Source organism: Macrotis lagotis, chromosome 1 (genome assembly GCF_037893015.1).
Source record: "Macrotis lagotis isolate mMagLag1 chromosome 1, bilby.v1.9.chrom.fasta, whole genome shotgun sequence".
NCBI classification, from domain to species: Eukaryota; Metazoa; Chordata; class Mammalia; order Peramelemorphia; family Peramelidae; genus Macrotis; species Macrotis lagotis.
In genome coordinates, this window is record NC_133658.1 from 594,722,545 (window position 1) to 594,744,920 (window position 22,376).

General features: G+C 38.5%; 1 protein-coding gene across 1 annotated transcript; it reads left to right on the top strand.

Annotated features, from left to right (window-relative positions):
• The first annotated feature begins 19,156 nt into the window (after positions 1-19,156).
• On the top strand, positions 19,157-22,092 carry AMER3 (APC membrane recruitment protein 3). The gene has a single exon (XM_074234632.1). The coding sequence runs from the start codon at positions 19,159-19,161 to the stop codon at positions 22,090-22,092; it is 2,934 nt and encodes a 977-aa protein (XP_074090733.1). The 5' UTR covers positions 19,157-19,158.
• Positions 22,093-22,376: the final 284 nt, after the last annotated feature.

Here is a 22,376-nt window from a genome sequence, read left to right on the forward strand (position 1 = left end):
AAGAAGCAAGCAATCTGAGATGTTATACAAGTGCAGTCATACAAACACTTCTATATTAGTTAATGTTGTTAAAGACACAAACCAAAAAAAAGTCAACCCCAAATGAAAAATACAACAAGAAAAATCAAGAAAGCAAAAAAAAGTATGCTTTGTTCTTCATTCAGATTCCATCAATTTTACCTCTGAAGATGGATAGCATTTTCTTTACAAGTCCTTTGGAATTATCTTGAAATATTGTGCTGCTGAGAATAGTTGTCATTTACAGTTGATCACCACACAGTATTGCTGTGAACAATGTTTTTCTGGAGCTGCTCATTTCATTTTGCTCATGAAAGTTTAGATTTTTCTGAGAACATCCTGCTAGTCATTTCCTATAGGTCAATAATATTCCATCACAATCATACACCAACATTTGTTCAGCCATTCCTTGGTTGATGGGTATCACCTCAATTTCTACAACTTTTTTTCCATCACCAATTTCTTTGCCACCATTATAAATTATTTTTTGCATAAATAAATACACACACATATATCTATATACATATATGTTCTTTATCTTTTTGGGATACAAAACTAGAAGTATTGCTGGGTCAAAGGGTATGCTTGGTTTTATAACCTTTTGGTCACAGTACAGAATGATTGAATCAATTCACAACTTTACCAACAGTGTATTTTTTTGTATTTCCTCAAAAATTCATTTTTCCTATTATATTGGCCAGTCTGATAGGTATGAAGTGGCACTTCAGAGTTATTTTAGTCTTTATCTCTCTAGTCAATAGTGATTTAGAGAATCTTTTAATATGACTATAGATAGTTTTGATTATTTTATCTGAAAACTGCTTTCTCATATTCTTTGACCATTTTTCAGTTGGGGAATGGCAATAGAGGAAAACTTTTGATAGAAGTTGGAGGGTAGAGGAGAAAAGAGTTTAAAACATAGTCTCCGGTCAGGTCTTGCAGACCTGATGCATGATGGGTATGAATTAACTATTACATATAATAAACAAGGAAATAAGAAAAAAACATGTGTAAAGAATAGCAGCAACTATGTGTGATAGAAAAAGATGGACTGATCATAGCAATGAACAAGATGGAGGGCAACCAGGAGATTGCAAGATATTGGATGTTTGAGAAAGGAGAGGGGAAAAAGAAACTAGGGCATATAGAAAGAAGGAATGAGAGCATGAGAATAAGTTGCCAATTTCTGTTGATTCTATCTTCAAAATCTCTCATATCCATTCTTTTCTTTACATTCACATATCCATCAGCCTACTTCAAACCTTCACTATTTCTCATCTAGATTATTGTACTAGCTTTCTAATCAGTTTCCCTACCTCTGGTTATTCCCCTTTTTCAATTTATTCTCCATTCAATTGTCAAACATATTCTTCTTTTTTTCTTTTTTAGGTTTTTGCAAGGCAATGGGGTTAAGTGGCTTGCCCAAGGCCACACAGCTAGGTAATTATTAAATGTCTGAGGTCGGATTTGAACTCAGGTACTCCTGACTCCAGGGCCAGCGCTCTAACCACTGTGCCACTTAGCTGCCCCTCAAACATATTCTTTTTTTTTTTTTTTTGCAAGGCAATGGGGTTAAGTGGCTTGTCCAGGGCCACATAGCTAGGTAAGTGACTGAGGCCGGATTTGAACCCAGGTACTCCTGACTCCAGGGCCTGTGCTTTATCCATTGCGCCACCTAGCTGCCCGCACCCTCAAACATATTCTTGAAGCAAAATTCTCACCCTGTATTTGTGTTCTCAGTACCTAACAGATGTCTGTCACAATATAAATCCATAAAAATGTTTGGTGATTTTGATTGATTTGTTGGCCATGCCCTTTAATCTTGACCATATTTAGCTGATTAATTGATAATTGGTTGATTGATTATTACTTGCTCAAGGAGTTCCACTGGTTTCCCCTAGAATAAATTTTTTTTTTAGGTTTTTGCAAGGCAAATGGGGTTAAGTGGCTTGCCCAAGGCCACACAGCTAGGTAATTATTAAGTGTCTGAGACCGGATTTGAACCCAGGTACTCCCGACTCCAAGTCCGGTGCTTTATCCACTGCGCCACCTAGCCACCCTAGAATAAATTACATATGAAATCCTTTGCTTGGCATTTAAAGCTCTTCACAATCTGGTTTCAACTGCCCTTTGCTGCTTATTAAACATTAATCTCCTTCACATATTCTACTTTCTAGGATAATGAGCCTCCTGGCCTTTGTGACATTTTACCTTCTGTCTCCATGCCTTTGTACAGGTTGCCTCCCATGCTTAAAATGTACTCTTTCCTCACCTTATCTTCATAGAATGTCTATTAGATAGTCATATCAAGGCTCAACTCAAGTGTCCCTTCCTACACAGGTGTTTCCTGATATCCTTTTGAAATTATTTTTGTATATGTTTTAGGCTTATTTACTTATGTTCATATTCTTTCCTTTTCCCTGTTTCCCATTGGTATGTAAACTCCTTATTGATAAGCACTATTTCAGTTTTGTATTTATATATTAATTATAGATATTGGGGTTAGATGGATTTGTGATCCTATTTTTTACAGGAATGCCCTCCAAAGATTTGGGTCATGATCCACTTATGCCTGCCTAACTGTGTGCATCTTGTTCATCCATATTCTTCTAAAAGTCTGCCATAGGAATCTAACTACATGTTAGAGCCTTTCCTTGCTTTCTATTAACATTAAGAAGGTGAAGTGGAACACTCTGACTATCTATCTGTTATCCCTCCATCTTGTTCATTGCTATGATCAGTCCATCTTTTTCTATCACATATAGTTGCTGCTATTCTTTACACATGTTGTTTTTCTTATTTCTTTGTTTAGTATATGTAATAGTTCATACCCATCATATTACACCTCTGTGTAATGCTCATTTTTAATTTTACATCTTATTGGCAAATAGTAATACTGGTAAAATGTTAACCAGTCTTTGCTTTCAGGGAAAGCTTGAGGTGAGAGATATTTGCGGTTTCCCAAAGCAAACAGCCCAATCTCCTTTTCAACTCTGGAACCAGTTCATTGCCTCTTTGTACTATCTATCCCGGATTTACATTGGACAAGCTCTATAGGCTTGCATGTTGAAATCTGGGCAATAGACACTCTTCATCCATTTAGTTTTTCTTGTGTGAATGGGAATGACAAATTCCTTTGATTCTTGGAGACTCCAAGGCTTGAGGCTCGATGCAATTAGTGTAATGTCATCTGCCAACAGGAGCATCTGGAAGACCTCACTATTCACAAGAAATCCTTCTTCCAGTATGGACTCTGCACTGGAGCTCCTCCATCATAATGATGAATACCTTTGGTAAGCATACATCTTCCTGTTTTGTGCCTCACTTAATGTTTATTATCAGAAGGTCTTTGAACAGGAGTTTTACTTGTTTTATCTTCCAAGGAATCTTGAATAATCTTGATGTTTGGATATACAGGAAGAATCTAATATGTAGGAAAGAACCTACAGGGTTCTTCTGAATTAAATGTGATTCTTTTAAAACAATTAATATAGTATCTTATGTTTTGTATATTTTTCACTTAATTGTGAGAAGGTAAAGCTGTTGTCTATTGTTAAATATCACATGTAAAAACCTGATTATTCCCTAATCTCTCATTGTGAATGCCCTTGATTTGTGTATAGTGTCACTTTTTTCAATAATAATAAAGTCTAAGATTTTTTTCAGACCTGTGTAATCTTACCCCCTTCAGATACTTTGTATATGAGACTCTCAATTCCTTTATAACTTTATCTCCTCCAAGGGGTGGCTAGGTGGTGCAGTGAATAGAGCACTGGCCTTGTAGTCAGGAGTACCTGGGTTCAAATCTGACCTCAGACACTTAATAATTGCCTAGCCGTGTGGCCTTGAGGAAGCCACTTACCCCATTGCCTTGAAAAAAATCTAAAAAAAAATAACTATCTCCTCCAGCATGGATCTCCTCTCTCTCTCTCTCTCTCTCTCTCTCTCTTTCTCTCTCATATATATGTATATATATATATATATATATATAGGAATAATCTAATTGATTTTTCTGTCTTTGTTCTCTTTAGTGCCATTTTTTACTTCCTCTATAAGTACTTCTGAGACAATAGTACCAGAATTACAAAGTGTAGTGATTCTACTATCCTTGATGCAGAAAGCAATTGAAATAATTTTTGGAAGTTTTTTCTTTTTCTTCTCTTTGTCCTCTTCCATTTTCATCCTTGAAAGTCCTTGGGAAGCCTTTGCTTAGTTGAATATCTTGTGAAGCTTTCTATATACTCATTTTACTCTTCACTGCTTCTCTTGGCTTTAAAGATGATACTGCTTATTCATTATTATTCTTTGTAAGATTTTACATATGAGTTTATTTTTTAACTCAGTGTTGCCTTTGGCAGTGATCTCTCCATTTGGTAGGTAAGTCATATCATAAGATCACAAGATTATAGACTAGAACTAGTAGGGATCATAAAGGTCTTCTGTGTTAGCTGACTAAATTACTTTCTAGACTCTTTTGGTCTCCTTATTTTGAAAATTAACTTATATTTGTTAAAATTCTGGTTGAAATTATAAACATTTTTAATGTCATTTGGATATTAATTTTTCACCTTTTAAATTTTCAATAACTTGTTTACTTCAGGGTTAAATAATTAGAATTGTTCACCATATATTTTTCATTATTATTTTGTGGCAAGTTATGATCTTAGTTCAGATTGCACATAGACAGCTAACTCAGGGATAACTCCAACACCAGTAATAGGGTTTCTTTTTTCTGTATGTTAAAATGTAATTAATTTATTGATTTGTATGTGTGATTTTACTCAGTGCTTCCCATGTCTAGTAACTACCAACTATCTTTTAAAAGAAGACGGTCATGTTAGGAGACTTGAGGCTTCAGTATAATTTTTAGACACTCATTTCTTTCTCCTGAGTATACTTTTTCATAACATTTGTGTTTGTGCATTCATCTCTCTCTCTCTCTCTCTCTCTCTCTGTCTCCATAGATACATTTCCCCATCCTCTCTCCAGAATTAAATTGATTTGGAAGATCTTATCAAGTTCTTCATTGAATTTTTCTATAACTTTGTAGCAACTGATGCTGTTTTATAAGTTGCATTCAATTACATGATAATCTTTTCCTAAATACTTTTCATTAGTGCTGTCTGGTGAGTAGTAGGTATTTAATAAATACTTGTTGAAATGAGAGTGAAAACACTTCAAAGTCAACTTTACAATTTTGCTGAGGCAGGAATGAGTCAGTCAGCTACTCTTTCCTCATGAGTTTGGCATTTGTATCTAATAATTAGACTGTTCTGAATAAAGCCTCACTGAAGGACACTGGTGGAGAACAGTGCCAGTTTTAGCTCTGGCACTAACCTCATGTACAATCAGGATCAAGTCACTTCCCCTTCCTGAATCACAATTTCCATATCTATAAAACTGCTGTGTTTCTCTCTCTCTCTCTCTCTCTCTCTCTCTCTCTCTCTCTCTCTCTCTCTCTCTGTTAAATGATTTATGAGGTCTCTTTCAGTTTTAACACTTTACTTAATTCTTGCTGCAAGAGTAGTAGTGTGGTCCATGAAAAGAACAAGAAAGTTCTTATCTCAACCTGGAATTCATAGGTTAACATAATTGGGCCTCTCCAACAATTCTCCCATTCATGTAAACTGTCATACCAAATAGCTCCTGAGTCTTCCATGAAGACTACTAGGACTGCTCAAGCCCATATTCCTCACCACATTCCCTGAATACCTCTTACCCTGGTTCTTCTAATCATTTCCTTGAACACTTATCTTACTCAACTATACAATCTCTTCACAGCTAGATTTTAAGGTACTCAAGGGCAGATATCACTTGCTATTTTTCTTCTGTCTCTTCCCAGTTTGTCTGGGCATTAGGCTGAGCATTAGGTGGATTCTCAGTAAAGACTTTTGCTGAAGGGATATATATCTCTATATATTAACAAGCATGCCTCAGAATAGGAAAGGAAAACAAAGAAAAATGCTGGCTGTGTTTGCTTTTCTTTAGGGAAAAAATAGTTCCTTTTCTCAAGAGTGAGGTCTTTTCCTTACTCCTTTTTCTTTCCTATAGACTAGGAAGTGAATAAATACATTAAGTTTTGTCACTGTTCAGACAAACTTTTAAGAGTTTTCTAAATGAATTCCTGAGCTTGAATCAGGGACAGACTTTTTTTTTTTGTAATAACATGGTGCTCACACTATAGTAACCTCTTTTGATCATCCAGTCTTCCTCAAAGGTCTGTGAACATATTTGATTGGAAGCAGTAGTCTTGACCCTCTCTCAAGGTTCCTTGGCAGTCAAACAGAGTGGAGAGATCATGCATTGTTCCCACATTAGTTCCCTCTTCACCCTGGAGTTGGGGTCTGGGGTTGAAGTTTGACAAATTGGTGGAAGAAGGGGAAAAGAAGGAGCAAAAGAAGGGGAGATGGAAGGGAGATAGAAGGAAAAAAGTTGGAGTCGACACTACTCTATTATTGTTTAAAAATCGCCACAAGAACTTGGAACCATAAAGACCCCAAACTACAGCAAAGCTTCATAAAGAGAGATAGCTGGGTAAACAGAGCAACTCATTTTATTTCCTCGAATAACCACCAACCTGTGATCTGGAACTCTGTTTTTCTGTAAAGGAATTCCACTGAATCACTGGTAAAAGATCGCATCACTTTGCTTATTATTGTTAGTGCAGAATTGTTTACTTCTTCCACGGAAAGATAGAATTCTCCTTTTTTTTTTCCTTTCATCCTCCCCCCTTCCCCAATACCCACCCCCATCTTTACCCCACTCCTCCATCTGATTGGATGTAGAGGCTCCTCTGACAGCAAAACCAGCGAGAAGAGCCCCTGTGATTAACCCTTCCTTGCCTGCCACAAGAGACTGCTGCAGGTCCCAGTTCTCAACCACCACTCGTTGCCTGTAGTCCACAGAAGCAGTGTCTGCCCCAGTTTAGCAGGATATTAGAGGCAGGAGCTCCCGACAGGGAAAAGAATTTAAAGGCTTAAGACTGACTCTTCCCTTGGGAGGGAAAAGTGGGCCAGGCAGGGCGGGCATTGGACAGCTTTTCCTGTTCATGGAGCTATTTTTCAGCAATAAATCCTTCTTTCCTTCACATCCCCTGGTTGGCTGCAGAGCTGCCTGGAATTCTGGGGTCTGCGAGGATGGCGAATCACTTAGGCGAGGACCTGGGGCTCGGAGCTGGCCGTTGTGCTGAACTGAGGGAAACGTCGTTGTCTGCGTCTTTTTGCCTGCCATTGCCCAGACTACCCCAGAGCTGTAAGTAATCAGCTTCTCCATTTCTCTCCTCCCCCACGCCCAGCGAGTCACTGACACTAGCAGGCGTGCTGGAGGAGGCAATTATACCTGCCGAACAGCTGGATGGGTTTTGTTTAAGAATTAGCCCACAGCTAGGGAGAGCAGGCATTTAGGTCTCCAGTACTGTGCCTTTTTTGGCACTCTCCCTTCCCTCTTGAATGACTTGTTCCCTACCTTCATTCCCCTCCTTCCCCCCCCAACTCCCCCACTCCCGGCCCATTTCTCAAACCTTTTTTTTCTGGGTATGTGTTACAGACTTGGAGAATGGTTAGCGTTGTCCAGTGTGATCACAATAGTTTGTCAGTGGTGGCAGTAAACGTGTGTGTGTGTGTGTGTGTGTGTGTGTGTGTGTGTGTGTGTGTGTATGTGAAAATCATCAGAAGCAGCCGTCTGGGAAAATTGAATAAGGCAACCTTGGCCATGCAACTCTCCTTATAGCCTACAGGTAATAAATCCTTTGCTTTCACATCCCTCTCTGAGGGAAGTCAGTGACAGAGAGATTTCCTTTTTGAACAGATTCACACTCCCCAAATGAGTCCTTTGTCTCCATTCTGCTCATCTTGCTTTAAGAAATGGAATCGTGTCTCATTCTGCAGGCAGGGCTGGCCATCCTCCCAAGATCTGAGGGGTGAGAGAGGGGAGGGAGTCATTACTGACTTATACAGAGATTGTAGGGGCTTTCTTGACATGAAGAGATTTCTGGCCTTCCTCAAAATTGGCCTTAGTTCCACCTGCTGTATTTTGGAAGCCTGTGAACAAACTGGGGTGAATTGAAAGCTTTTGTTCTTAGTGTAGCCCCACTTTTGAATACAGTGAACTGTGTTTTCTGTGCTCTGACAAGTAGTCTCAATTAATTCTTTAATTTCCCCAGTGTTTTTCTCATTAAATGTCATTCATCATATCTTTACATAAAATACAAACTAAAAAGATAGAACCTTCCTTATTCAATATGCCTGTGTTTGAAATAGCTTTTATGTTGAAATAGAATAGAAAAACTTGGTTATTTTGTGGGTTTATTTTAAAAAGGTATAGCTTGAAAGGTTTTATTTTGTTTTGTTTTTCATACCACTTGATTTGGGTCAATGTGAAGCCAAAACATTGAGTTAGTTTCTTTGGTTGTGATGTGATTGTGGTAGAGGGAAGAACAAAAACTAAATAGTGGAAGTGAATCAATTGACCTGAAGTTTGTAATTCAGTAGACAAAAAAAGGCTACTCAAAACAACTCGACAGAATGTTGGAATCTATGCATTTGTTAAGCAACCAGCAAATTTTTATGTGCAAAGCACTGTTCTAGGTGGTTAGGGATAGGGTGGGATACAAAGACATAAATAAAACAATTTATAGTGTAGCTTTGTAAGATAGATAAGACACTGTATGATATCATAAAGACATCATTAGAATATGATAAATCTAAATTGTGTCCATGGTTTTAAAAGTTTCATCATCCAAAACCATGTGCAGGAATTGTTGACATCTGATAAGACTGACTTTAAATAGTGATTCTTCTGCTCAACTCATAAAAAATTTAAAGTGTGTCTTTCGAATACCCAACCCCATGCTAGGCACTAGGAGGGATTAAGAAGAATCCTGAAAAAAATTTTTACACACACACACACACACACACACACACACCCCTTTGTCAGAGAATCAAGGTTTTTATATATGGAATGGTTAACTAAATCAACCAAACAAAACAAGGCAGTTTATGATAAATGCCAGCATGTATGGTATAGTGCTAATAATAAATGCTAAAGGAATTCAGAGGAAGAAGTAGTAGATATATGGTTTATAGTTCAGAAGATTAGCTTCCCTATTTCATGCAGGGCTGTTTCTTAGGTGTCTTTGTCCATGAGGGACATAGGGACTAATATGAGTAAATAAATGATATGAGGATTTTGGTGTCTCTTAGAGATAGAAACAATAGAATAGATTAAGGAATAGTACATGACTAAATTCTGCATTTTTCCTTCAGATTTCATCATGTATTGTGAGTTATTAGTCATCTGATATAACCAGGCAATAGAGGTTTCTGGGTAATCTAAGAGTTTTGATTAATAGACTTACCACATATATACAAAATGAATTTAATTTTCAAATAATTATAATATAATAAAATCTATTAAATGAAAATTCAACTAAGCATAATCTAATCTTTAATTAAGACCTCCGAAAGCAGTTTGGAGTCTTTTAGAGTCCCAGGGTCAGCATCTTGAACATCAGTTATCATTCTGCTACAATTATGGGGGGGAAGTGCCTGATTAATTTGGAATTCCAGTTAGCTAGTTGAAAAAAGCCAGACAACTAAAAATTTCACAATTTCTAATTACATTAAAGAATAATAATGTCTTTGAGTTTGAAGGAACCTTGGATATTTTAGTCTGATAGATTTTAGAGTGTAAAGGATTTCATAGTTATCTACTCAAATATATAGACTAAATAAGTCTAAAGACCAGAAGTGAAGTACCTTACCCAAGATTATACATCAAGAAAGCAAGAGCTGGGACTAGAATTATAACTCTCAGGTAAGTTTCCTTTAGATTCTTCTGTTTGCAGATAATATTGTTTTGATTACACCGAATCCCAAGACATTGCAGAGCCTCCTGGAAGAGATCTGAAATCAATCAAAGAAATTTGGTCTGTCTATCCACATAGGACAGGCAAAATGGATGAATACTATCTACTTCCCAGATTTCAATATGCATCTAAATGGACACCCTATAGATCTTGTCCAACAACTTACAGACCCTTGGTATTATCATCTGACATGATATAACTTAAAAGATCCCTGGACCTTTCCATTTGCTCTGTAACTTCACTTTTTTTTTTAATGTGTTGTCTTTCCCAATTATAGTGTGAATTTCCTTAAGATCTGTGACTATATTGATATTTTATTTAAATTCCCACTGCTTAGGATTCTCTAGCATTTGGTCCATAAGAGTCTAATACATTTTTTTCACTCACTCATTATGTGCACTTGGACATCACAATGTATTTGGTCCAGACTTGAAAAAGAGAAGTGTATGCTGGATTGCTTTGGGGAAGTTGAAAAACATTTTTACTGATTCCAAGTTTTTCATAACAACAAAGGCCTTTCCCTTTAATACAAACATTTTGCTGATGTTGCTGTATGTCAGTCTTGGAATACACCTTTGAAAAATTAGAGATGAGCATCACAGAGAGGGAAAGTGGCAGGAAAAGAATGGGTTTGAGCTGGCTGCAAAATATTACTAAAGTAGACCTCCAAATAAGAATAGGAACAAAGAATTTTATCGAGGATTTGTATGATAAAAAAGATGGGTGGGTTATGTAGTAAGAGTGAGGAACTTTTGAGATGTCAGGAGGTAGTTAGAAAGGGTAGACCCTCCTCCTCCATGCTTCCTCCGCATCTTGTACACTTGGGAGGACATTGAGAAAAGCCACACAGGAAGGGGGGTTGGCAAGGATGGGTTGCTATCTGTACCATTGAAGGGAGCTCCAAATTTTTGAGATTTGAGTTTTTTGATAACTTTCAGGTCAGTACTTCCCTCCTACATCATGTTTCTTACTGTCTAAGTAATTCACCACAAAAAAAATTGCATCCTCCTAACATCTACATGAAACAGACAGTGAGTAATCACAAGCATCTCTTTCCTACTTTTATATAATGTAAACTGAGAACAAATAAATTGTTCATAGTGGCAGAGCATTCATTGGGAGAAACTTGTCTTACTAACAAGCTCTTCTGCCCATCAATGCTCATCTTCTCATGTCTGAAAGAGGAAGTCAGGAAGAAGTGAATGAATTTACCCAACAGGGATGGTGAGCAGATAGCTTTCACTCTGCCTAAAGGACAACCTAGGGTTTAAAACTTTGTAAGGTTTTAGAAAACCTCTTCCTACAGTAGTTACATTTCTCAACTCAGAGGAACTATGCATTTTCCTCTACCACTCTTGATTTTATGATCTATTGAACAGAAGAGTAACAATAAAAATATAATGATAAAAAATGTGTCATTTACATAGGTTTCAAGTTTTGTGAAGTACTTTGTATATATTATCTTCTTTGATGTTCAGGTAATTCTGTAAGGTAGGTGCATGCATTATTATCTCCACATCTCCATTGTACAGATGAAGAAATTTAGGTATAGAAAAGCAGGAAGGGAAGTGAAAGGAAAACATTTATGTGTTATATAAATTCCAGACTAGGTGCTAAGTGCTTTTCAAATATTAGCATGTTTAAAGCTCACAATCCTGTAAAATAGGTGCTATTTTTTTAATCTCATTTTATAGGTGAGGAAACTAATATGGACAGACATTAAGTGACTTGTACTAGTTAGTACATGTTGGAGGCTGTATTTTAACTTCAGGTGTTCCTAATCCTAGGCCCAGTGCTCTATTTATTGCTCCACCTAACTGCTTCACATGGAGAATCTTATCCAGAGTTAAATAGGTAGAATTCTAATCAATGTTTCTCTGGCTCCAAATACAATGCTCTTTCTACTCTCTGGATAGATGTTATCTTGTAAAGAGAGAGCCTAAGGCTCTAGTCATCTACTAGATTTTATTTAAAGAATTTAAGATTTGGGGCCATATCACCTCTGGCTGTTATCTGTGGCATTAATGATTCTATTCCTAGCACTATGATATCTTTGTGTAGGATGTTTACCTGATAACAAATCAGTTGGTAAATAATTGATTTGGATTGGTTATTTGGTGTTGTTTAGGCAAAGAGAAAATTCAGCAATCACTTGTCAGTGTGACTGATATTTTTGCTATGTGACCCATTGTATTGACATCATGGAATCATAGCCCCCAGGAAGCTAGATGATGCAATGTATAGAACATAGGGCCTGAAGTCAGGAAGACCTAAATTCACATCTAGTCTTAGATACTTACTAGCTGTGTGACCTTGGGAAAACCACTTAATCTTTACCTGATTCAGTTTCCTCATTTGTAAAGTGGGATTAATAGTGTTTATCTCCCAGGGTTGTTTTAAGGATTAAATGAGATATTTGTAAAGTAGTTGTAAACCTTGAAGTGTTATATAAAAACTAGCTGTTGTTGTTGCTGTTGTTGTATCTATTGTCTGAGAAAATACCCTCAGCCACGACCCTATATTTTTCTTTAGGTCACTTGAAATGTTTCTATCTGCCCATTTTGCTTCTATAGACAATCTAATATAGTTATGTTCAACCAATCATCTTGATCTCTATTGTGTCAGGTGCCATGGTGGGGGAACAAAGGAGAAGATGACCCTCAAGAAACTTCCAACATATCTGGGAAACCAAAATTCACCCAATTAAGGCACAATATTTAGAAGAATATCATTAGGTCCTAATATATATATATATATATATATATATAGGCAGGGCCTTGGGAGAGCTCATTTTTAAATTTTCAAGTCAGCATTTATAACTTGGAAGTAGCAAAAGCTACAAATCAAGGTTTAATTTATTGTTTTGTTGATTATATAAATTTAAGAAAGCAATAGAGAAAATGTAAACAATGTATATTAAGCTTAAAAGTGCAACCTGCAAGCATTCTATTTCCCACCTCCATCTGATTGTTAAGCATTTATCACCAGGATCAGTTCAGGAAAAGTCAGTGGGGGGGCAGTTAAAAAGGGTTTACAGAGGAATTGGTCTCTGAAGGATGATTAAAATTTAGATAGCAGAAAAGGAGGGTCACTCCAGATGGAAGTATAACCAACATTATAGAAAGAACACTGAATGTGAAGTAAGAGCTAGGTTTGAGTGAATCCTGATTCTGATCCTTATAAGTGAATGACCTTTTGTAAATTATTTCTCTTTTCTGGTCCTCAGTTTTGTCAAATGCAAACTGAGGACAGCAATAGATGATTTTAAGGTCTTTTAAAACTCTGACATCTTGGAATTTTGGGGAGATAAGACTAACAAATGTATAGCAGTCTGAATGTTCAATGGCGTATGAAGAGTACTAAGCAAGGGGCGGCTAGGTTGGTGCAGTGGATAAAGCACCAACCCTGGAGTCAGGAGTACCTGGGTTCAAATCCGGTCTCAGACACTTAATAATTACCTAGCTGTGTGGCCTTGGGCAAGTCACTTAACCCCATTTGCCTTGCAAGAACCTAAAAAAAAAAATACTAAGCAAGTGGTTCAATTTAGAGTAGAGGGTTTGTATTGCAGTAGTGAGAGATAAGTGTATTATTAGGAAAAGGTATGTGATCCTAAATGAAGACTTTAGCCTTGATTGAAAGGCAATGGGATGCTCAAGTTTCATTAGCAGAGTTGTAAACTAGTCATTTTATGTTTTTAACCATTATCCTCAGTTCAGTTGAATAGGGAATGGCAAAGACTGTAGGTAAGAGCAAGAATGTGAGCTAGTCAGGGAAGAGCTCATCAGAAGTGTGGCCACCAGCAAGAGGGAGTGTGATCTGTTAGCTTTTTTTTTTTAAAATGGGTAGAGGGGCAATCTAATCAATGATTTCACTGGCTTAGAGAACACAAAGAAGGAATTGCTTCCACTAAAGCAGTTTGTCAACTATTTTGTAATTTATTTTCTAAGAGATGGGTGAAGCACTGAAAGATTAAGAGATTACCTGTGGAGGTACAGTCAGTATGTGTCAGGGGTAGGATTTGAACTCAGATCTTCCTCACTCATCAATTGGCTTGCCACCCAGTGCCATAAACTGCTTCTTGGTAGCTTCTAATTTTAAGTACTTATCCTTGTGAAGTTTAGTTATTTCTATGCTAATTAAGGAATATAAAATCCATAAGTGCCTTCAAATTTTTGGCACAATTAGACAGAGGCCTGATCACTTTGCTCCATAGCTCTGTTCATGAGGAGGGAAGCTCATGATGCAATGATAGTAAGTGATAACTTTCTTTTCTGAATCACTGACATTTTTTGAGAGATCTTCCTTGATCCTCAGTGTATGAACTACAGTGGAAATACAATCATCAGGAAAGAAAAGAAAAAAGGGAGATAATTATTTGTGATTACAGGAAGGAAAGCAGGTTGGCATTGTTGACAGAAAAGAAATCTGTACAAGAGTTTCAATGCATGTCACAGAGTTTAAGGAGCAGGATAGAAGCTTTTCTGCTCAGATTTGGTACTTCTCCCTTAATTTTTTAATTTTTTTTTGGTCATGTTTTCCTCTTTCTCATTTCTCCAAGCCAAGATTTCCAGGTGTACTGCTATTTATGAGGGTGGGGGGAAGGGAAGGCATATGTCCATGCCTGTCCTCAAGGGAGAGGCTATGACAGATTGCTCCACATGGTTCCTTGGATTCCTTATACATTCAAGTTATTTGACTTTAACTTAAATGTTACTGACTTTCTTCTGGGAACTGACTGAATTCAGACTTGGTGCTTGAAAAATTCCAGAGAATATGGTATCTAACATAAGCAGGTATGTATGGAAGATAATTTCACATGGGCTTGAGAGATTTCTGAGGAGATGATTCTTGGAGAACTTTCAGGCTGGCAGGTGATATCTGACTGAGAACAGGGTTTGCCCTTGCCATAACACCTGCCCAGTTCCTGTTTCATGTGGGGAAGAGGGATGCTGGCCAGTGGAAATGATTGGAAATTCCTTCTGAGGCTTCGTAAACATTGCCCACAGGGCTGCCATATAATTTGGCAGATAAGGCAGTCATGTTACAAAGTGAACAATGCTGCCAAAAGACCTCCTTGCTCCCAACTGTCTTGATAGCCTAGCTTAATGTCAGGAATTCCTCCCTTGTTTCTTTGGTTTCAGACAAAATGTAGCCTGATTTCTTCCTTGCCACCCTCCCTCTTTTCTCCTCTTCCTTCTCCTCCTCTCCTGGCTATTCTGCTAGAAATCATTGGATAAATTAATTTATACTAAAGTATTAGAGATTGTCAAAAAGGTCACAGTCACCATATCCTGTGAGATATTTATTTTTAGACCCATATCATTGCCAACCCTAGGGAAAGGCTCTTTAATGGTGGTATTTCAGGCATCAGTTTCAGGTTGGTAGGGATGCTATTTTGGACCAGGAGAATGTTTGTGGTGCTCTTAAAATATCCCATAGGCAGCATTCTACTTATGACCTTGACTGACTCTGGCAGAGGATGATACAATCAATCCAACTTTATTAGTCTAAGTCTTAGGGCCTAGCCCCTCTCTAAGATACTGTACCTGATAATTCTTAGTCTGAGAAGATTCTTTGCTAGATCCTTTCCCAACTTTTACTGAAATCTATGAAGCAGGAAACCATATCTGACTTATTCTTTTTTTTTTTTGTGCAAGGCAAACAGGGTTAAGTGGCTTGCCCAAGGCCACACAGCTAGGTAATTATTAAGTGTCTGAGACTGGATTTGAACCCAGGTACTCCTGACTCCAGGGCCCGTGCTTTATCCACTAGGCACCTAGCTGCCCCCTCTGACTTGTTCTTAATAGAAATCAATTATGGAAGGAGAGCAATCAATTCATTGTTCTTGACACCTGCCACTGGTTATTGCTATGGCTAAACTTTGTACTGCCTGTTAAGGATGGCTTCTCATTCTTTCCTACTATACATTCTTAAAGACCCAGCTCTTTGTCTTCTTTGAAAATGATAACAAGATCAACCTCCTCCATGAAGTCTTCCCTGACTACTTTGCCTGTCTCTAACTTATCCCCTCATTGATCTTCAATAGCATTCTCTGCCTATTCCATACTACTTCTCATTCATGGTTTGTCATCAAGTTGTTTCAGAAGTGTTTGTTTTGGGGCAGCTGGGTAGTGCAGTGGATAGAGTACAGGACCTGAATTCAGATTCGCCCTTAGACATTTAATACTTACTTAGCTATGTGACCTTGGGCAAGACACTTAACCCCCATTACCAAACCAAAAACAAGTGTTAATATTTTCTTTCTAACTAGACTGAGGCCAAGAGGGCAGGGAATCATTTAAAAATAGAATAGGTTTTATATTAAATTAAATTTTTTTGATAAATAAAAATATAGCTTCTCTCCTCTCCTTTTCATCCATTGGAAAAAATAAAAATAAAACAAGACCCTCATAACAGATATGCATAGTTAAGCAAAACAAATTCCCACATTGGCCACATTAAAAAAATATAGTTTTCAATATGCACTGGTGTTCATCTCTCTGTCAGGAGATGGGTATAATACTTCATCATGAGTCTCTTCTGGAACTGTGATTAGTGTCACTGTAAACATTGTTCTAGTTCTGTTCATTTCATTCATAATAAGTTCATACAAGTCTTTACAAGCTTCTCCAAAATAATTTCATTCATAATTTTTTATAGCAAAATTTATATTCCAATACCACAATTTGTCTAGAAATTCCCCAATTGTTAGCTAATCATTTGATTTCACAAAAAATTGAATACTTTTGTACAGTTGGTTCTTTTTCTTTGAGCATTTTACTCCTAGTAGTAGTGTTGATATGTCAAATAGAAACACCATTTAACAACTTTTGGGGCATAGTTCCAGATTGTTTTTTTTTCTGGAATGTTTGGATCAATCCACAACTCCACAAATGTATTAGTCCACACTTCAATGTATTTGTTTTCTCACAAACTCTACAGTCATTTTCCTTTTTTGTCAACTTTGCCAATCTGATAAAATGGAGCCTCTGAATTACTTTAATGATTAGTGATTAGGAGCATTTTTTATATGACTTTCACTAGCTTGAATTTTTCTCCTGGAGAATTGTTCATATTTTTAAGTCATTTGCAGTTGGTGAAGAACAAGGACTGTTTCTTAATCCTTCTCTTGCATTTACTGTGATATAGGTTTGTCCAGTGCTGGTACCTGTGACTGGAACTTATTGGTTGTTGAATATATAGCTTGATTGTTTGGAAAATGGGAAAATGCCTTCCCTTTTGCTGCAGGGATTTTCCCTTCATTAAATACCAAGTTACCTATCTAAAAAAGATCTCTGAGATTTTTTTCTGATTATTCATTTTATTTTATTTTTTATTTTTTAATGTAAAGATTTTACTTATTTTGAGTTTTATAATTTTCCCCCTAATTTTACTTGCCCCCCCATCCCCCCCCCCCCCCAGTCTTTACATTGTTTCCATGGTATACATTGATCCAAATTGAATGTGATGGATCTCTAAGATTTTTAAGAAGGAAGGAAAGTCTATATGTTCTGCCTTTTCTCTAGGCTGGCTCCCTTGTTCCATTTCTAATGGTAGATATTGTCCAAGTATACCCAGAGAAGATTAGGAAACTCTCCCTTCTATTGGTATATGGTGAGGATAACCCAGAAGCCCCAGCTTTTTGCAAAGTGGGATGATGGAGGAGTCTAAATATTTTGTTTTTGTGAATTGAGTTAGAAATGGAATAAATAAAAAGGACCTGTTTTCTTGTCATACCTATTCAGATCCTTAACTAGCTTAGGCAAGTCACTTTACCTTCAAGACCTCTCTAATTATTAGAAACTTCTTTTATTGAGATGAAACTCACCTCTCTTTATTTTCTACTTAATGAATTGGTCATATACTTTGTCCTTTCAAGCCATACAGAGTTTAAAACATTATTCACACAATAATATTTTAAACATTAAAAGAATGTATAGTAGGAAAGAATGAGAACCCATCACTGATAGGCAGTATGAACAAAAGTTTATTTTAAATATTAAAATATTTTAAATATTCTTGTTTTTGAGGGACAATGAGGTTAAGTTACTTGCCCAAGGTCACATAGCTAGTCTGAAGCAGGACTTGAACTCAGGTCTTCCTGATTCCAGGGCCAGTGCTCTATTCACTGCACTCCCCAGCTATCCAGCTATCATATATTCTATCAGTCCTTCTTCATGCTAGATACTTACATCAAATTGTACAAAAATCTGCCAATTTTATAAGGATTTCATTAGTTCTATTATATCAATTCCTCCTAATTGTCTGATCTTACAATGTAATTTTCTCTATTCTTCCCAATTTTTAAGCAGGATCTGATATTACTGATCACAGCTTCCTTTGTGGTAATCTTTATTTTTGGTTTAGAATCATAGATGATGGTGTTTATAGTCAAGTGCCAAAGTGGTTTCTGTATTAAGGAGTCGGCCATAGAGGGCTAAAGGAGAAATTAGAGAGAGGATGACAGTGATAAAATGAGTAAAATTCCAGACCAAAGATTCAAGTGGAATGGAAACTGAGGGAGGCTGATCTTAGGACAAATAGGGTGCTTGTGGGAATATGCCAAAGTCAGTATCAGGAATTCCAAGACTGGTAGGATATAAGGTAGGAACAGAACCCAAATCAAGAGAGTGGGCAGATAAAAAAACTATCTAACATAGCTCTGCCCTAAGAGAGAGGGGGATTGTTTTGAAGAAAGCTTTCTACAAGTTCAAATCAGAGGAACATAGGACTTAATTTGGACAAATGTGGATAGCTTTTTTGAGGTTGTTTTTGTTTTCCTTGTACTTATCACTGTATCATACACCTGGTATATATTTAATAAATACTTATTGGTCTGTATTTTTCAACTATATATGATAAGTTTGGGTGTATTGAGTGAGATTCTGCATGAGTACTAAGGTCCATAACCTAAGTTTTTCTCTATCTTCATATAGTGAATGGCTAACATATTTGATGATGAATGATGAATAGAGATTTGAAATATCTCAATGCGGGAGAATAATATACCAATATTGTCAAGAAGATAAATATCTGGGATAAATATAATATCCCATATCTGATTGTCATATTTCAAGGACATTTATTAAATGGATCACTCAAAGAGAAGGCTGATCAAGAAGATAAGGGAGTTTGACCTGGATGATTTCAAGGTCCCTTCCGGCTCTAAGATTCTATAAGTTTGTGATGTTATGTTTTGTTTTTAAACAATGATCAGACCCACCTTACTCTCTTTTGTAATTTTTTTTTCACAGAAGCAGTTGTAAAGGGAAAGTATGGAGCTCAGAAGGGGAAAGACCTTCATCAAGTCCAGTTTACAGATTTCCAATGAGAAACCAACAGTATCAGAGATTGCCTTCCAGAATAAGGAAGATGGGGCATTCAGGCCAAGGATAGTGGGAAGTGATGGAAGGACCTTGGATGAAGAGAGTCAGAAAGCAGGTTCAGCCTCCCATAAACATTATAGGTTCTCCAACAAAGTGACTCGTTTGATACCTGATGAGGACCTTGGGGCTTCTTGTGGGTCTTCTTACAAACTGGTTCGAAAGAGCAAGACACATGACTGTGTGATGGGAGCAGACAAGCCTGTAGGGAGGTTGGTCAACAGTATTAGCTTTTCTGGTCTGGGAAGTCATCCAGGAACCCATGGTAGGAGAGCACTAGAGGACAGCCCTAGCCCACCTAATTGCAGTGGTCAGCAAATGATTGACTACCGCCACTTTGTGCCCCAAATGCCCTTTGTGCCAGCTGTGGCCAAGAGCATCCCCAGGAAGAGGATTTCTCTGAAGAGATCCAAGAAAGGGTTCCGAGATATATTCCACATTAAGAAGAATAAGTCAGAGAGTCTGGCTATGATGATGGGCAAAGGCAAAAACCTTCCATCTCCAGGAGGTGAGGGAGAAATATCTGGAAGGCTAGGCAAGTCCTTCTTCAAACCTGGGGAGACATTGGCTGCTGACAGTTTGGCTCAGGACTTGTCTGATAGTGAATTACAGTCAGATTCCTCCTATGACTACTGTGGGGCCTTGTGTGAAGATGTGGCTTCCCTTAAAAGTTTTGACTCTCTTACGGGCTGTGGGGAAATTTTTGCTGATGAGGTATCAGCCTCACTGGAGCTGGAGGGCAGCCAGGAGATTTTGACCCGGAGGCCAAGAGCCAGAGAGAACACATCTACCATGGGTTCTTTCCAGGGTGGGGTAGAACAGCTGGCCTCACCAGCTCAGAATGAGGCTAGTGACTTTGCTAAGTTCTGGGACAATATCAATTGGTCAGTGAGGCGACACCAAAGTGCGCTGTTTGATCACAAATTAGAAGGCTCCAAGGATAGTGATTCTGCAAGACCCAAATATGAACCAGCTATGCTGGCTGATCTTCCATTATCTCCTGGTGGTGACCCTGACAGCTCCAAAGATAGTTCCATAGACACTGGAACTCCAAAGAGTGAGCATCAGGAATCCACCTCCACCAGTGATGAAGGCTATTATGATTCTTTTTCCCCAGGCCTAGAGGATGATGGAAAGGAGGCCCAAAGTCCAGGGGTGCCCAGTGGCCGGTTCCCTCGAGATAGCTATAGTGGTGATGCCCTTTATGAGCTCTTCTATGACCCCAGTGATGCCAAGATCAGCCCCATCTTGGATGATGACCTGTGTGTGTCAGAGAGTCTTTCTGAGCAGGCAGTTGAAATTCCCCTATCCATTTATAGTTTCCATGTAGGGGCTGAAGAGAACCTGGCTCCTCAACCAGCCCTGGACATCATCAGTCAGAGCTTCCTGCACAGCACTTGGAAAGGGAAGGAATGCCTCCTGAAGCTGTGTGACACAGAGCTTTCCCTCACCATGGGCATCATTAATTGGCTCCGCAGGAACCCAGAACTTGTTTCCCCTTCAGATCGGGCCAAGACCCTGCCATCACCAAGAAAGGAAAATGGGGACCCTCCTACCTCTTTGGTCCTCCCATCAGGCCATGATGTAGGAGGAACAACTTTTACTATAGGGTCTGGGAATGAAGGTTCAAACAAGAAGGAAACTGACAGCACAGAACCATTGTCTTGTCCCGGGCAAGTGACCAGCAGGAGACATTTTAACCATGGGATGGAAGAAAAACATAGAGAAGTACCCCAAAGAGAAAAGAGTTTTTCTGGGACTCCAGATGAAGGGTATATATGTGCTTCAGATGTGGGCAGGGTGGGGACAGCTACTACGCCTTATCCAGAAGCTGGTGGATGGCAAATGTATTTGCCTGAGAGGGATTTGGGCTCCAGTGACAGCAGGATTCTAGATGAGGTCCCTCCAGCCCCTGGAGATCCAGTGAAAGAGTTTCTTCATCACCCCTTGCAGGTTTCCACAGGGAAAGAAAAAGGTCCATCTTCATCAGAGGCTTCTGTTCAGCCAGTAGGAGAAGTAGCTCTGGCAGACTTGAATGAACACAAAGCTCCAAGTCTCCCTTCCTGCACTAATGCCCAAGAAAAGCCAAGTCCACCCCTGAGCCTAAGATGTTTCCAAAGTCAGACCAGCCCTGGCCTTAAGAGGGGTGAACCTGACATAATGCCCGTCCTGGAAAGTTGCATGACACAGGTGGCATCCTTGAAGATAAGCTATGAAAACAAACCCCTGACTGAGTGGTGCCTCGGGAAGGAAGAAGATAGTACTGTGTGTAAGAGACAGAAGATAGGGAGCCATTATGTCTTGCTACAAAATGAATGCAACTGTAACCCTGCCAGCTCTGGATATCCCCTTATCTCTCCAACTAGGAAGCTTCAAGAAGTGCCCACAAGTCCAAATCAGGGATTAAGTCCCTGGCATAATCAGAAAAGTCAGGCAAGTTTCTTAAACCATATAAGCCAAGCCTCATCAAATAAGATCAACTTTGAATATGCTCAATTGAATGATCAAGCCCTTTCCTACATCCAGGACTTTCACCTCCAGCTCAGCCCTGGAGACCCCTCTGTGGCTACAAAGGAGGACCAACCAAAATTCATACCTCTCTTTGCCTCCAGTGGCTCGGTAAGGCCAGGAACCTTCCCTCAGGCCTCATGTGCAGGTAACAGCTCCCTGAAAAGCTTGTGCCCTTGTTCAGACATAAAGATACCTGGTCCTACCTCTGGGAGCCCCCTGGAATGTCATCACAACTCTCTGACCTGTGTGGGGGCCCTCCCCTGTCATGCTGAGGTGATGACTGCAAGCCCGGCCATGGCTGAGACCAACCTCTAAGAGCCTCTCAAGTGAAAGGAGGTGAGTTTTGGTGACAAAGTTAAGTAAGTAACCCCTAAATAATAAAGGAATTAATGGTTACTACTGTCCCTTGCTGTTCTGGCCATTGTCTTGTGATGAATACAATAGATAGGAGTTTAATGGGAATTTTTTTGTTTGTTTTGGAGAGGCAATGGGGTTAAGTGACTTGCCCAAGGTCACACAGCTAGTAGGCATCAAATTTAAGATTGGATTTGAACCCAGAGTTTCTGACTCCAGGGCTGATGGTCTATCCACTATGCCAC

Bases quoted from the DNA above. Each gene is read 5' to 3' on its own strand.
- AMER3 (XM_074234632.1), top strand. From the start codon at position 19,159: ATGGAGCTCAGAAGGGGAAAGACCTTCATCAAGTCCAGTTTACAGATT.